Source organism: Canis lupus, chromosome 27 (assembly GCF_003254725.2).
Source record: "Canis lupus dingo isolate Sandy chromosome 27, ASM325472v2, whole genome shotgun sequence".
In the NCBI taxonomy this organism is placed as follows: domain Eukaryota; kingdom Metazoa; phylum Chordata; class Mammalia; order Carnivora; family Canidae; genus Canis; species Canis lupus.
The window spans coordinates 26032503-26049657 of NC_064269.1; the positions used below are offsets into that span (position 1 = coordinate 26032503).

At 42.8% G+C, this 17155-nt stretch overlaps 1 protein-coding gene across 1 annotated transcript in view; it reads right to left on the minus strand.

Moving 5' to 3' along the window:
- Positions 1 to 2443: 2443 nt before the first annotated feature.
- Positions 2444 to 17155, minus strand: part of LOC112665497 (cationic amino acid transporter 3-like) — a 30118-nt gene continuing 15406 nt past the window's right edge. The window contains 5 exon segments of the mRNA XM_035707406.2: positions 2444 to 6211; positions 6213 to 7250; positions 7252 to 7818; positions 11338 to 11437; positions 13297 to 13407. Coding sequence (XP_035563299.2) covers positions 5867 to 6211; positions 6213 to 7250; positions 7252 to 7632 — 1764 coding nt within the window. The 5' untranslated portion in view covers positions 7633 to 7818; positions 11338 to 11437; positions 13297 to 13407 and the 3' untranslated portion in view covers positions 2444 to 5866.

Genomic DNA, 17155 nt, shown 5'->3' on the forward strand with positions numbered 1-17155 from the left:
TTAATTTGGTCTCTGTCAGGCAGTTATCCCTTATGCAGTCATCTGGTCTCTCCTTAAACTTTTCAAAAGATGAAAGTATCCTAATGGGTGCCTGAGTTGCTCAGTTAGTTAAGCATCTGCCTTTGGCTCAAGTCATGATCCTGGGCTCCTGGGGTTGAACCCCATGTTGGGATCCCTGCTGAGGGAGGTGTCTGCTTTTCTCTCTCCCTCTGCTGCCCTCCACTGCTTGTGCTGTCATAAATCAATCAATCAATCAATCAATCCAATCGGTCTTTACCAAGAAAGATGAGGAGTGCCTGGGTGTCTCAGTTGGTTAAGCATCTGCCCTCACCTCAGATTATGATCTCAGGGTTCTGGGATGGAGTCCCACATCAGGCTCCCTGCTCCGCTGGGAGTCTTCTCCTCCCTCTGCTCGCTGTTCCCCCTGCTTCGTGCTCTCTCTTCAAATAAATAAATAAAATGCTGTTCAAAAAAAAGATTAAAGTCCTAATTTCTAGGACTGATCATTAAGAACTCCCATTTCACTCCTCCCCAAACCCGCACAGCTCCTTCAATTCGTATCATCAAGTTATAACACAGTTGATGAAGGGACAGTGCAAACCTGATGCACGGCATGACCAATATGACTCTTTAGTCCCCTTCAGGTCATCAAGGAAGTAAGGGAAATAAAATTGCCACAGGGGTAACCCATGTAATCCATGCTCCAGAGGACCCCTGAGAACCAGGCAGACTCCAGCGAGGGCAGAGGCATCCCGAAGTGAGCGGAGCGCTAACCCTGCCATAGTGACTGGTCTGGGAAGCCTGGGAACAGGAGGGCAGCCTAGCCCACACTTCTCCCCAAATTCAATTTCCCCAGCCTGGGCCCCTCCTCTTATGTTCCCAGTTCCAAAGTTGTCACACCTTTCCACAGTGGTCATCTGAAGTCTGACACTTGTCATCCATCGCCTAAGTCGAGGGCTTATCAAACTAGAAAGACCATTTGAAGCACTTGGAGTCTGTTAAAAATACAGGTTCTGATTCAGCAGCTATGGGTTTGAGCCTGAGATTCTGCATTTCTAACAAGCTTGCAGGTGACAAGCACACCGCTGGTCCATGGACCACACTCTGAAGAGCAGGATCTAGAAGACCATAGCAGGTACTGCAACTGTCTCCCAGGAACAGTCTCTCTGTCTACAACCTTCTGTCTGTCTATCCTCAAGTTGGCAATGAGAATCATATCCCATCCTTTCCTGATTCAGGAATCTTGTTCCATGGAATAATACATAACACAGACTTGGCTCATAAATCCCTTCAGTAGTGAAAATACACATTCCTCACTAGAGTCTCATCTCCATCACTCCAAAAGGTCCCTGTAGCCTAGTATTACTGTCCTATTTCTTGTCCAACTCACCTATCCCTCTTCTATTTCCTAAATTGCTTCATTGGCATCCTCCTCCAAGAAGGATCTCATTTCTGCTCATACCTTTCCTTCTCAAATAATGATGCCTCAATCCCTATTCAATTCCTAATTTCTCCTATTTTGGTCCACTTTTCTCCCCATTTGAGGTATAAATTCTCTCCCCCCAAGAAATCTTAGATGCTCTCACAAGGTTTTTACATCAGTTTCTCAAAAAAGCATCTAAAAGAGTTCTTAGTATTTGGGTAATCCGGCCACTAGCAGGCATCCCTGAAGTTACCTACTCCCTGTTGGGAAGATAAGAAATTCCACAAGTAAGAGAGTAGCTTCCTATCCCTCCCTCCTAGGCAGGCCCTATACATAAGTATAATAGAAAAACTCTGGCTCTACTATGCCAATCATAAACCCCTGACTGTGTCGACGAAGATGTCTGCCTACACTGGAGCCAGTCTCATCTTCTGGAATTCCCTGGAGTCAAATAAACTGGTTGGACCCTCTCTCGATTTCACTACTTCTTTCCCCACCCCCCACCATATCCCATTGGAATAGATGGAGCAGGACCAAGGTGATTGTGTCAGACATTCTCCTGCCCCAGGTCAGTACTTACCCTGTTGCTCTTTGAATACACAAAACTGTTCTTAATGTTGGATATAAAGGAATGGAGGAACCCACTCCTTGCACTAAGCAAGATTCCGCTCTGATAAAACACAGAAGATAGGTCCAGAATTCAGGCATAGCCACACAAAGGCAAAACTGGAAGTGCCTGGTACAGTTCTAGATGCTTGGTACAGATCTAGTTACAGTTCTAGAAATGCTGTTTGCCAAGAAAGTCTCCTAGAAGATAGTTTTAAAAGTAGTACAGTGCTAGTTTGAAAGAAAGGAGGGTTTTCTATACAAAAAAAAGTAAGGCTCAATTAAATTTAACATGAATTTATTAAATGCTCATTACGTGCGTGGCCCCAAGTGGATGCTCAGGGGAGTGAACAAGATACACTCCTGTTGGTCTACAATCAAGTAACAAAATTTGAAAAAAATAAAACACACAGATAACTGTGATTGTTTTAATTTCAGCTTTATGGAGTCATAATTGACATGTAAAGTTATAGTATATTTAAAGTGTACATTGTGGTGATTTGATATACATATATATTATGAAACGATTCAGTATGGTTTCCCCACTGTGGAAGGATTAAAGGTCGTATTTTAATATAAGTGTTTCCTTAGATGAGGGAAATGATCAAAGGGTGCGTATGTTTCCTTTGCTTCATCTTTACATGTGCAAGGGCTTCAGCTGGAGCCTTGATCTTCAACATGAGTTCCCTGGACCAGCAGTATCAGCATCACCAGCATACTTGTTAGAAGTGCCAGTTCTGGCCTCCACTCAGACCTACTGAATTCCAAATGCTGGGAATGGGGGCCCAGAAATCTGTGTTTTCACCAGCCCTGTGGGTGAGGTGACACTTGCTAAAGGTTGAGCACCACTTAGCAGAGAACTATTCCTGGTCTCTTTCCACCACCTCTCACACTATGACTTTGATTAGTGGGTTGAAGAGACGGCACTCAGCCCCTTCGAGTTTTTGGTTGATTTCCTTTTTTTATCCAAAATCAACCTGCCCATAGGACACATGCATTCTAACCTGCTCATACAAAGGAAAAGTTAATAAAAGCAGGCTCCCTCTTGTGTTGGGAGACAGGAGGTGCTCAGTACTACTTGTGATGAGTAAGTCTGTCAATTTAATGGAGTGAAGCAGGATTCACAAGCCAATTAGATGCATATCTACAGCTGACTGTTTAATTGTCTGTCTCTATCTCTGGATTATCATTGGTTCCAAACATAGGAGGGGGAAATGGCATGTTATTTATTGTACCTCTACAGTTCCAATAGTGAGTTGTAGTGAAATGTGGGCAGGATGCAGGTACAGATCTCATACAGTACAGAGACCTAGTTGAAAGAATAACAGGACAGAAGAACCAGGGGGAATCTTAGAATTTTTTAAGTAATCAGAACTTTAGAAATGATTATTTCTGACCTCATGTGTTACATGTTAAATAAGCAGAGCGTGGAAGGAACTGAGGGGCTCCCCCAAGCTCACATTGCTAGTTGGTGGTGGAAACCATGCAGGAAACCAGGACCCATGGCTTTCAGTTGTGCACTTTCTGAGCTGGTGGACCAAAGCAGACATCAGTGAAGAAACTCTGAAGTCCAAGAATGCCAATCTCACCAACTAGAAGTACCAGTCCCAGAGATTTTCAGCATGGGTAGTGGGTTCAAAGCCAAAGTGCCTTCTGTGCTCAGAAGAAAGCTCTGCTCCAATCCACTTGTGCATGCCCTGTTGCCCCCTCACACAGCCACAGCTCAGACTACAAATCCTGCTCAGTATGCTCTGCACATTGCTTCTTTTCCTTTGATTTTACTATTGCTGTTCTCTCTGCCTACTAGTCTCTCCTTCCTGACCATGTGTGGAAAATTGTTATCTTACTCTGGAGAGAACCAACACAGGGCCATTCCTCTACAGCATCTTCTCTGATTTCACCACTTAACCCTCACCTCTGTTCCACCCACAAATGATTATCCTCCATTCTGAATTCCCACTTAATTTGTATGTTACTTATGACAACATTTTCTTTTTTTAAATTTTTTAAAAAGAATTTATTTATTAATGAGAGGCACAGAGAGAGACAGAGACATAGACAGAGGCAGAGAGAAAAGCAGGCTCCATGCAGGAAGCCCGATGCAGGACTCAGTCCTGGGTCTCCAGGATCACGCCCTGGGCTGAAGGCAGACGCTCAACCACTGAGCCACCCAGGCATCCTAAACAACATTTTCTAATTTGTGTCACAGCTATACTTTATGCTTTATATTAGAATATAAGATCCTTAAGGGCAGGTGCTACATTTCCACTCTTTTTCGGTCTTTTTATAGTTTCCTTTATTGTTTTATTATACTGTAATTAACAAACAATGTTGTTATATTGCTCTCAGGTGTACAATGTAATGATTCCACAATTCTGTATATTTCTCAGTGCTCATAAGTGTACAATTAATTCCCTTTATCTATTTCATCTGTCAGTGCACCTAACTCCCCTTTGGTGAACACCGATTTGCTCCTTTAATATTTAAGTATTTGTTCCTTTAGTATTCCAGTATTTAAGAGTCTGGGTGGGGTTTTTGTTCATTTGTTTCTTTTTTTTTCCTTTTGTTTCTTCATTTGTTTTGTTTCTTAAATTCCACATATGTTTGAAATCATATGGTATTTGTCTTTCTCTGACTGACATATTTCACTTAGCACTATTCCCTCTCAATACATCCATGTTGTTACAAATGCCAAGGTTTTTCTTTTCAATGGCTGACTAGTATTCCATTCTCTATATATGCTTCATCTTCTTTATCCATTCATCTGTGGACACTTGTGCTGCTTCCATGTCCTGGCTATCATATAAAATGTGGCAATAACCATAACTATGCATCTATCTTTCCAAAATCATGTAAATAAGAACCTTTTGTACGGTGAAAAAAAATACTATCAACAAAACAAAAAATGCTACCCATTGAATGAGATAAGATATTTGAAAATGATATATCTAATAAATGCTTAATATCCAAAACATATAAAGAACTTATACAACTCAAAACCGAAAAAATCCACTTAAAAAACGAGCAGAGGCCAACGGGCACAAGAAAATATACTCAGCATCACTAATAATCAGGGAAATGTAAATTAAAAATACAAGGAGATGCCACTTCACACTTGTCAGAATGGCTAAAATAAAAAAGACAAGAACTAAAAAGTATCGGCAACGACTTTGAGAAAAAGGAAACCTCATGCACTGCCTGTGTGAATGTAAATTGGTGCAGCCACTATGGAAAATGTGTGCAGGTTCCAAGAAAATTAAAAATAGTATTACCATATGATCCAGTATTTCTACTACTGGGTATTTACTCAAAGAAAACAAAACACGGGGATCCCTGGGTGGCGCAGCGGTTTGGCGCCTGCCTTTGGCCCAGGGCACGATCCTGGAGACCCGGGATCGAATCCCACATCGGGCTCCTGGTGCATGGAGCCTGCTTCTCCCTCTACCTGTGTCTCTGCGCCTCTCTCTCTCTCTCTGTGACTATCATAAGTAAATAAAAATTAAAAAAAAAAAAAAAGAAAACAAAACACTTTTTCTAGTTTTCTTTAATAGTAAATTTTCAAAGCCAGTACAGCTACAGACACAACTGAAAAGCAGACAAGCAAAGGAAATAAAAAGAGAGGAAAAAGAGCAAAGACACATTCTTTCCTCCACAAAGCACAGCCATATTACTCTTGCCTCCACCAAAATTCTGTGTGAGGCCTATGTTTCATGAGCTCAAGAGTACTCTTCATTATTGTGCAGGGGGACCTACATTCAAGTAAGACAATGTCAAAGCAAATATGTACTGGCACTGCTGAGTTCAAGATCTACATTATAGGCCCTAAGTGAAGTGGGGTTAAGGGGCCAGGCTGTGCCGAATCCCATAGCTGAAGTAGATAACAAGCCCAATCAGAATCCAGACACCAAATAGAGCCCAGGTACCAGCTATCATTTGCATCATGAGGTAAACATTCAAAAAGATGCTCAGGAGTGGGAGGAGAGGCAGACCAGGTACCTTGAAGTGAAGGGCAGTGGAGCTCTGTGGCTGTCTCCAGATGACTCCAGTGACTCCAGTGATGAGCACCAGGAGGAGCATAACCACTGTGATCCACACTGGGTCTCCAGAAAGTAGATGAGGCCACTGGGCCAGCACCAGGCAGAGAAGAGTCAGCAGCAGAGCAAGCAGTGAGGAGCAAAGCAGAGACAACCTGGCCAGAAAGTGGAGTGGGGGTGGGGCTGCCTGGAAAAAATAGTGTCTGTAGAGTCAGCTTCTCTGCTGCAGGTCTGTTCTCCTCCTGCACCTGTGCTTCATTTCCCTCATTCTTCCTCTCAGGCTGATACCTGAGGATGAGGACACAAGCAGCCACCAGCGAGTGAGTAAACAGGGTCCCAACTGACATGAAGTCCACAAGATCAATGAGCTCAAAGAATAATGCCATGATTGCTGCCATAGTGCCCGAGACCACAGTGGCCACGATGGGGATGTCTTTGCTGGTGTGGGTGCTGGCAAGGACATGGAACAGGAGGCCATCTTTTGCCATCACCAAGATCATCTGACGGGAGGAGAACATATCATTCAAAATGGTGGTAAAAGGAGTACACAGAGCTCCAGTAGCCACAACATAACAAGCAGAGGTCCAGCCAATATGGAGAAATGCCTCAGGCAAGGGGCTCCCACGATGAATCAGGTAGTAGGGCACCATAAGTGTAAGCACTGAACAGACACCAAAATACACCAAGAAGCAGATGAACAGTGAAATTACAATGCCCATGGGGATGGAACGTTTGGGATTCTGGGCTTCCTCAGCTTTGGTAACGATATTGTTGAAACCTATAAATGCATAGAAACAGGTAGCTGATCCACGGAGAATCCCCTGGAAGCCAAAAGGCATGAATCCTCCAGAGCCCAGAGGGCCCAAGCTAGAGGTGTCATTGAATCCAGCCTTTATGTAGTCCTCTTCTGTGAGCTTCCAGTTGTGCAGGTCCCCTTTAATGAAGCCAGAGAGGATGACAAAACTGAGAACCAAAAGGCTCAATAATGTCATCACTTTGGTAACCAAGACTGACTCCTTAGCCCTCAGAGCCAGTATTCCAGTGAGCAACAACACCAGGCCCATAGCAAAGAAGTCTGTATATTCCACAAGCACATGTGGAACATGCAGTAAAACGCTTTCACGCATGGCCTGAGAAATCTGGTTCCCAATCAGATAGTAAAAAGCTAAGGTCCAAGCCAGGGCCACTACCGGCTGCACCAGCAACATAGGAGATGATGAAGATCCAGCCAGTGATGAAAGCCCATATTTCACCCATAGTGACATAGGTGAAGCGATATGCAGAGCCAGAACAGGGAATCCAGGAACCAAACTCTGCATAGCACAGCCCAGCCAACACGGAGGATAGGCCAGCCACCAAAAAGCATAACACCGTGGCTGGTCCTGCTTGATTGCTGACCACCTCACCAGCCAGGAAATATATACCTGCACCCAATGTGTAGTCTACACCCAGGGCCACTAAGTCCAGAGTAGTCAGGATTCTGGCAGAGGAAGTCTCAGTTTCACTTAGCTCCACTGGACGTCTGTAAACAAGCCTTTGACCAAACCTGTGAAGTGCCTGGCCCTGCATTTTAGCTGGAATTGAATAGGATTCTAGTATCAAAGAGCTGTAGCAAGCCCAGGGAGCAGAGAGTCTGGGATCAGGTTCAGTGAGGCCAAGTTACACAAAGTTGGGTTGGGGCTGATGAGTTCAGCTTCTTAGGTTTCCAAACTGCTACTTCGTACTCTTCTGGTATGTGCTCTCCCTCCTTAGTGCCTAGGTGGACAATAGATAGTATGTAAAAAAATAAAAAATAAAAAATAACTACCACCTAAGTAAAGAAACAACACCTAAATAAAAAAATAAACATGGTGTACAACCCACCAACCAAAGCTCAGAAGTCCCATGTCACATGCTGCAGCCCAAATACCACAGACACTAACACCAAAGGGCATCATAGGAAACTCAACCCTGTTTTTCCCCTCAGAAAAAGTGCCAAACATCTCCCATATTGTGCTTTTTTACATAACACATGACATAATCCCATTTGGGTCCATCTAACTTATTTAGCTTCATGTACTAATTAAGCTATAAGACAAAACAGGGCATGAATATATTGTTCAATAATTCACAGGTGGATTATGTGCAAAGTGCTTGAGCATGAGTTATGACATATTAATTCAAGGACTAGCAGGCCTCATTGCAATTACAGAACCATATTTAAAATATCATCTGAGTTTCAAATACAAATATTGGTTCCTGGGTCTTAAAACTCTCATCCCCAACATCAGCTAGCCAAGGTGAGATGGCACTTTGGCCCCCTTCCTCACTCTGCCTCATCCATTCAGCTGTACTGATGGCCAGGAATGTACAGACCACCCCTCCCTTTACCTACCTAGGCCCACAGTGGTGCAGTGAACAGAGAGGAGGAGGGATAAAGGGGCAGAGTGTTCATAACCACCTGCAAGAAGGAGAGGACCAGGCTGCCTGGGAAGGAAACCCTCGAGAAATGGAGGCAGCAGCCACCGCAGGTCCAGGACTGAGAAGGGAGAGGAGCCAGGAAGGTGGTTTTTGGAATTCTGACATTCAATATACCTCACCCAAAGTAGCCAGGCAAAATTCACTACAGTTTTTGTATCCACAGTTATAAGAATATGATGGGTAAGGAGAAAAGAAATAAGTCACCTAGCTCAGTAGCTACAACCTAAACAATCCCTTCTATCTCCTCCCTCTCTAGGCTCCAGGAGAGTAGGTGAGCTCACTTCTGCAGACAGTCTCCTTACTGGCCACACTGTACTCTATATACACCCTATGCCATCAGTGAAGTCAGCTGCCAGGGGCCTCTAGAATCTGCCCTGTTCTGTGAGCTTGCATTAAAAAAGGACTCACTTCTAACTGTCCATTAATTTTTCACAGAGTTATTTTTAACTTGCTCAAACCATGCCAAAATGTTTTGTAAATGAAGGCATTAGCATGTGTTTCCTCCTTTCTCCTCCTCCCCTGCTGCTATTCAAATGGTACCCTCCTTAAGAGGAGCAAGGCTTTGGACAAACAATATAGCAATGCCCCAGAAATGAGTAGTGGATGACAGAGAACACAAAATCATGCAGGCTTCAATCTACACCCTACTCAGGTTTTGGTTTTGAGAGAATTTTTGGAAAGATTTTCAGAGATTTTGAAAGACAAGAAAGATCAACTCAGAGCTGAAGAGTTTTCTCTATAGATAATCAAAAGTAATGCTTGGGTTATTGGGTAAGACCTTCCACCTACAAATCCATCTAGACTCTTTATTTGCTACTCACCAGTTCCAATGTTATGCCTAACCAACACACACATGATAAAGATAAGGAGGCTCAGTTCTTAGCTCATGGAAGCCTTCTACACTATAAATATGACTGAAGGGTGCCCCACCGATCCCCAGGCTGCAGACCCTTCCGTGGTTTCCACAGCCCTTCCTTCATAGTCCTTCCTTCCTTTACAATCTCACCTCTGCTGATTCCTCCAGCCTCATTCCCTGCCCAGTTTTTGCTCTAGCTTCAAAATTCAACACTCACCCTGTTCCCTTGCCTCTAACACTTTCCTAACCCCTTCACTCACCTACCCCTCCAAATATCTTTCAGTTCCCACCTCAAGAGTACTTCCCTAGGAAGCCTCCCCTGACCCTTATGATGCCCTTTCTATGTGCTCTCAGAGCACCTGGGCTTCCCCATGTGCCATTGACCCTAACGTATCAGAATTCCCGGTCAGCTGCCTATATCTTTCATCAGACTGTGAATTGGGTGCTCAATAAATATTTCTTGAACAAATACCAAACTAAGAAGAGAAACCTGAAAGAGCACATAATCCAGACTTCCTATCTACTGGACATTGAGACACATACTTTGTAGCCAGGCAACCTTTATAAACCTGTGTCAGGTAAAGATATAAATGGTATCATCTTCCTTGGAGAAGGCGAGGAAAATGAAAAGTGTGAAAGGAAATACAATTGTGGTAAAAGCTTGACCACACATCATTCATGGCGGGTATAGGTAAAAGAGGGTGATAAAGAATAGTTTGCCTTTGAGGACACTTGTTGTAAAGCCATTAGTCTGCCTGTGGTTATAGGCAAACAACTACCCATGCCCTACCCACTTACTCTTTTGAAGGCATCATGCTCAAGTGCTATAATCCAGGTAGGATGTCCTAACACAGAGGTTCTCACTTCAGGGGACAGAGGCAGGTATAATGAAGACAGCGGGGGACATGTTCAAACTTCAGATCCTTTCCCTCTGGAGATTCTAGTCCACTGGTCCTGTACTTCCCTTGACTGCTCTAAGCCACCCCCAACTTGCCCTCAAGTTCAAGAGGAAGAGATTGTAAAAGCTTCCTTCACAGGAAGGCAGCACAGTTTAGTAGTTTGGAGTGAGGCTCTGGATGTAGACTGTTCAGGGTCATTCACAACTCAACCTCATAGCCAAGTAACTCTGGAAAAATTGCTTCACCTCCCAGGGCTTTAGTTTCCACACTAGCCAAATAGGATTAAAAGTAAATCCCTCACAGGGTAGTTGTGAGGCGCAAGATAAATTATGCCTGTAAATTACGTAGCTCGGTGTCTAGCAAACAGTATGGACATAACATCATCTAGCTAACACATAATATTAAATCTGATCCAGAGTCCTCTAACATTGCTAATAAGTCTTTATAAATGTCTAACCTCAAAATTATCTGCTAAATCTCAAGCCAGTTAGCTAGCCCTCAAGAGACAATGAAAACAGGTTTTTTGTTTTTTTTTTTTTAACATATAATTTGCCTTGAAACCCTAAGGACTCTAACTAGACATTCTCATCCATGCTGGTGCTAAACATGAGACGGCTCTAGGCTAATGGAGTTAGAGCAGGCATCAAGAAATGTAAGGCTCAGATATAATAAGTAATAATAATAGTAAATAACATCTTTGCTTTCAGATAATAATAACAATATCTGTGCCTACAGATGCCTCATCTTATTTCTGAAAGAGCCAGTGCTGGGCACTATAGAAGGAAGAGTAATGACCATTATCTCAGAAATGCTGCATGTGTGTCCTGGCCCTTCCACGTGACCACATGAACTCAGGGAATTTGCTCACTCTCTCTAAGCGTCAGTCTCCTTGTCCACAAGGGCCCTCACCTGACCTCCCTCACTGCATCAGCATGAGAATTCAGTGAGAAGATACAAACCATCAGGTACCACTGGTGGGAGTGTCACTGAAGCACAATCCCAGTGGAATTAAGAATGCACACACCCTCCCACCTCCCAGTCCCTCTCCCAGGTACGCACCCAGGTACTGTCTCTTGAGTCCATAAGGAGCCCATGTGAGCACGTTCATCACAGGACTGGTTGTGGTGGCAGGAAGTAGGGGCTGTGCCAGTGTCTGCTCCTAGAATAACACATAAGTACAATGTGCCATGTGTGCACAATGAAATATGACACAGTCAGAGATAATAAAGTAGATTTACAGACAGCAACTTGGGTAGATCTCAGAAACAAGGATGAGTAGAAAACTTAAAAGCCATATGAGATGTGTAGCACAATACCATTATGTACATTTACAAAAAAGTCCCAAAATACTGTATGTTTGTTGAGGATACACATATACCTGTTAGAAATGTTATGTCATTCCTCTGCTCAAAATCTTCCACTAGTTTCCCTTTTCATTCAGAGTAAAGCCAGCCTCTGCATTTAAAATAATTACAAAGTCCTACAGTATTTGTCACTGACCCAGCTACCTCTCAGCCTTCATTTTCTCTCTTCCCAAGTATTTCACTCTAGCTACTGGCCTCCTAATATACAAGGCAAGACCCTACCTCAGGGCCTTTGCACTAGCTATCTCCTATAACTGCACCACTTCTAGTTCAGATATCCACATGGTTGTTCCCTTAACTGCATTTGGTAACACAGCACCTTTGTTTTTTTTGTTTTTTTGTTTTGTTTTGTTTTGTTTTTAATTTTTTTATTGGAGTTCAATTTGGCAACATACAGCATAACACCCTGTGCTCATCCCACCAAGTGCCCCCCTCAGTGCCCAAATCCAGTCACCCGACCCCCCCCCCCAACCACTTCCCTTTCCACTACCCCTTGTTTGTTTCCCAGAGTTCGGTGTCTCTCATGTTTTGTCACCCTCACTGATATTTTCACTCATTTTCTCTCCTTTCCCTTTATTCCCTTTCATTAATTTTTATATTCCCCAAATTAATGAGATCATATAATGTCTTGTCCTTCTCGAATTGACTTATTTCACCTTTGGAGCACAACCTTCATGAGTCACTCCATTTAATAGCCCAACCCCTTCCTGACCACACAAAACAGACTTGATTCTCTTGCTATTCTTTTTCCCATAGCAATTGTCACTATTTAACATACTATACGTTTTAGTTTATTTGGTCATGACTTTTTTAACTTCAAAAGACTGTAAGCTCCATGAAAGCAGGACTCTTTAAAAATTGTTTTGACCCTGGCTATACTTCCAGCACCTACTATGGTGCCTGACAGAGTTAGCAGTGTACTTTTTGAGTGGGCAAATGTATCTAAATACACATGTAGAGCATGGGTTGAAAGAGTATTTCTTAAATACACTAAAGCACATACCTCCAATGGGAAGGGAAAATGAAAATAGAGATAAGGTTGAAAGGGGAGGGGCACTTGGGTGGTTCAGTGGTTGAGCACCTGCCTTTGGTTCAGGGCATGATCTGGTCCCAGGATCCAGCCCCACATCAGGATCATTGCAGGGAGCCTATGTCTCTGCCTGTGTCTCTCTCTCTCATGAATAAATACATAAGTATGTTTAAATTTAAAAAAAGGATGAAAGGGGAAAATACAATGCATCAAAAGGAGCCTGGCAGAAAATGATCATGCAAACACACCATGACTGAGGGATGGACTGACCCCACTCTGTGCACTGCAAGTTCCACACAGGAATTGCAGGAAATAATGTTGCGAGAGGAGCTGGTACAGAGCCTTATAAATGGTAGGCACTCAGTAGATTTAAATTGAAGGGGAAAAGGAATTTTCTAATCGTCAGGCTATGGAGAATAGGACGAAGAAATACCTGCTAGAAAGAGGGTGAAGAACAGGGAAGATGGGGCACCCCTCCGACTTCTTCCCTCTGAACCCATTTCCCTTCTTCCAATTTCTCTTTCTCCTTCAACTCCTTCAACTGTCTGTGGAGGCACCTGTAGTTCACACTAACAATGCTTGTAGTATGTTTCTCTCTCTGGGGAACTGTCCCCAGCCACCTACCTCCCAACAAAGACACAGCAGTGGTTCTTCACATTGTTGAATCACACACCATTCTGAGGTTGATCACCTCACAAAAATATCAGACACTCTTCTGAAACCCATCGCTGGACCCTGAGCGGAAAACCCAAAAGAAGATGACCTGAATGACAGGGGCAGTAAGGGGTCATGCTTTTGATAATTTGTTTCCCTCAACTGTGTTGCGCAGTGTGATCCTTGCACTCTTCCCACTTTTATTGAACATGCAAAACAGTGGGCCTACAGACAAAGTATGAGGATACAAGTGAATGAACCAAAAGAACAAATACCTCAGAATAAAATAATCATATTTTAAGACTCCAACAGAAGCAAGTAGAACAAACAAATGAACAAGCAACCTTGCAGAAGAGAAAGGAAACTCATCATTCAGAATCCAGAGAGTCTACCACAAATCCAGCTTATAACCAACAGGGAAAGGTCAATGTCAAACACAATGATTAAGAAATGCCTTTTCTCTGTGCAATAATCTGTGATTATTCCATTGGTATATTTAGTCCAGACTATCTGACCCACCTATCAGAGTCCCACCCTAATTCTGCCTATATCTCAGATACATCACTTCCTTCTAACTCAGCTCCTCACATCCTGACTTACCATTCCTGGGTACATTACCTGCCCTGCCAGCGATGCCCTCCTCACTCCTTTCTGTCCAGTCTTGATCTTCTAGCTCCTCTCAATCCTATTCTACAATTCCTCCACACATCTAGGAAGCCTTTACTAGCCTTCCTGACTGATCCCCATCTCCAACCTTCTTCCCCTTCCCACCAACCCTTACAGCCAATCCTGATGCTCAGCTGAAACTAATTTCCCCTGTTTGCTGGTATACTGGATATGTCACTTAAATCTCTTTATATCTAAAGGCTTCCAGAGGGCTATGCCAGGATCTATGTATCTCATCATTCTGGATTCCACACTCCCATTTCCAATTCTCACTACACAAGACAAAGATCTGCTCATAATTGTAGCAAGCAACAAAAAAGGCATTTAGAAAAGAGAAAATGAATATATAGATGTATTCATTGACTACCAAGTCTTAAGATTCCTAGAAGAAGGGTTGTTTTGTTGTTTGGAAAGAGAGAAAGGCCCAAACAGAGGTATAAACAGGAGACTAGAACATGCACCATCATGTAGTTCGAAAGCATTTCCTAAGGACATTTCCTAATGAGGGCACTAGCACTCTGAGTCTCAGTTTAATTAGGAAACAATCTCTCCCAAAAGGAGATCTTGTTCAGGGGGATTGTTTGAAGAAATTCAGAGAGGGGCCAGGGAACATGAAGTCAGCTTGTAAGAATTCCATAACGGCTCCAGCTCTCTCTCTCCTCCTTCCTTCTCCCTGTGTTTCTCTTGGTCTCTGAGCTCTTCCAAAGTCTAAAAGAAAAGTTCCATTCCATGTTGCTCAGAAGAATACCTGTCGATAATGCAGGCTGTCTTCTTTTCCTAGCAGCCCTACTAACTCTCCTTTGTCCTAGAGGTCATTATGTTCTCTCCTCTGTCTCTATGAAGGGCATAGCACTCACTCTGTACCTTTCACTTTCAAAATACTTTTTCCAAGGTAGTAAGTTCCACTGGTTCCTGTGCTTGGGTGTTAACACTCCTGCCAACCAGGAAGTTGGTCTTGTGGCTCCTCCTAAATAGCTTCAAAGATAATTTGTATACCAGTTGCTTTGCTAGAAGTCTGATAAAGAATTGGAGGATGGCTAATGAGGGTGTTAAGTAAGGAATTTTCAAGTTCTCCAAGTTTCAGAGAAGTGGACTTTAAATGCGGTATCTCCAGAGATTATAACAATCCCTCTATATCCAAGCATAGCTCCTTCCTGATCCCAAAGTATGCAAATACTCTCATCCTCCTTAAAATTTCCAGACAAGGAAAACGCCAGAGCCTATCAAAGAAGTAGCTCCCAAACAAACAAGTATAAAGCTTTTTGAATAGATGAACTTCCCCAGAGCTCCTGAAGTCCCAACTCAAGCAGCCATGGACTCAGGTAGGGGGCAGTCAGGAATACAAGAGTAGAGGCTTTGAGTTCACGGCCAGAGTTTGAAATATTAGTACATATGGTGCATATGGTGCAGGTGTAACCTACCCTTTCATTGTGCAAACAATTCAGAATATATATGAAAAGTGAAACAGAACAAAAGCCACTATGAATACTGGGGCTGAGTCTCATATCCAAGGGTAAAAAATATAGATTACAAAATCAAATGAAAAATGGATTCTTCCCATTTTCTCTTTATGTTCCTACTTTCTGCAGGAGTCTATGTCAAATAATGGTCCTTCATTTATTCATTCAACAATATACTGCTCCCCGTTTATTTAGTGCTATGGATAAAGCAAAAAAAAAACACACACATCCTTCCACTCAAGTTACTTACAATCCTCTAGGAGGGAGAAAAAAACACATTAGTAATAAGAATATGTATCGAGTTGTATTTGCAATCAGTGCTGCAAAGAAAAGGGAAACAAGAAAAGGTTAGGATGTGCTCAGAGGGTTGCTGTCATTTTAAAATGGGGGGTTCAAGGCAGTCTCACCTTCACACTGTTGTCTAACTGTCACCACCATCCTTTTCCAGAACTTGCTCATCTTCCTCAGCTGAAACTCTGTACCTATTACACAGTACCTCCCCATTCTTCCATCCTGCAGCCTCTGGCAACCACCCTTCTACATCCTGTCTCTATGAATTTGACTACTCTAGGTACCTTATATAACTAGAATCACAATATTGTTCTTTTGTGATCTGCTTACTTCACTTGGCATAATGTCTTCAAGGTTTATCCAGGTTGTGGCCTATGTCAAAATATCTTTCTTGTCTAAGGCAAAATAATATTCTATTGTGTGTATATCCCACATCTTGGTGATCTATTTATTCACTGATGGACACACTGGTTGTTTACCTATTGGCTGCTATGAATTATGTTGTTATGAATTAATTCTTATGAATTAATCCCTGCTTTCAATCCTTGAGGTACAAACCCAGAAGTGGGATTGCTGGATCATAGGGTAATTGTATAGGTTTACCTTTTTGTTGTTGTTTGAGAAATCACCATACTGTTTCCCACAGTGGCTGTCCCATTTACTTTCTCACCCACAATGCACAAGCATCCCAATTTCTCCACATCCTCACTAATACTCATTATCCTCTGTTTTTTATTAGTAGCCATCCTAATGGGTGTGAGGTGGTACTTGGCTATTTTTTAGGAATTACAGGGAAGCCCATAGCGCCAGGACACAGTGAATGAGGGGGAAGCAGTGGGTGATGAGATCAGAGAGAAAGCAGGAAACCAGATCCTTCATGTATGGTCTAAAAGTCACTGTGAGGACTTTGGATATTACTCTGGGGTGTGATGGAAACCCTAGAAAAACTGAGAGTTTCATACATTGCTGACTGATTTCATGTTCTGTGAACTAGGTATTGGGTTCTCTATCTAAAGAAAGGCCTCCTCCAGAGTTTGAAAGCAAGGAGTGGAATGGAGACAACGCTTGCAGAGCTCTCAGTAGATGTCCAGTGCTTCTGATAACACAGTGAAGGCTGAACAAGCTGTACGCTTCCATCTGCCTCCCTTTCTAGATGCTAAATAAGAGAAGCCATACAGCCTCCCATGGGACTGTGACATGACAGATTGCTTTCAATGAAGCTGTTCACTTTCTGGATTATTTCCAGGCAGGGCTCCATCACTTAAAAATCAAACAAAAGTCATTTTAGTGTTATTCACTATTTTAGGTTGTTCCCACCAGTATTTTGAATAACCAAGAGCTGACATGGAGATAAATGGCCTTTTTGTGGAACCTGGTGTAATTAAGGACTGCAAAGACTGGGATAGGCAGAT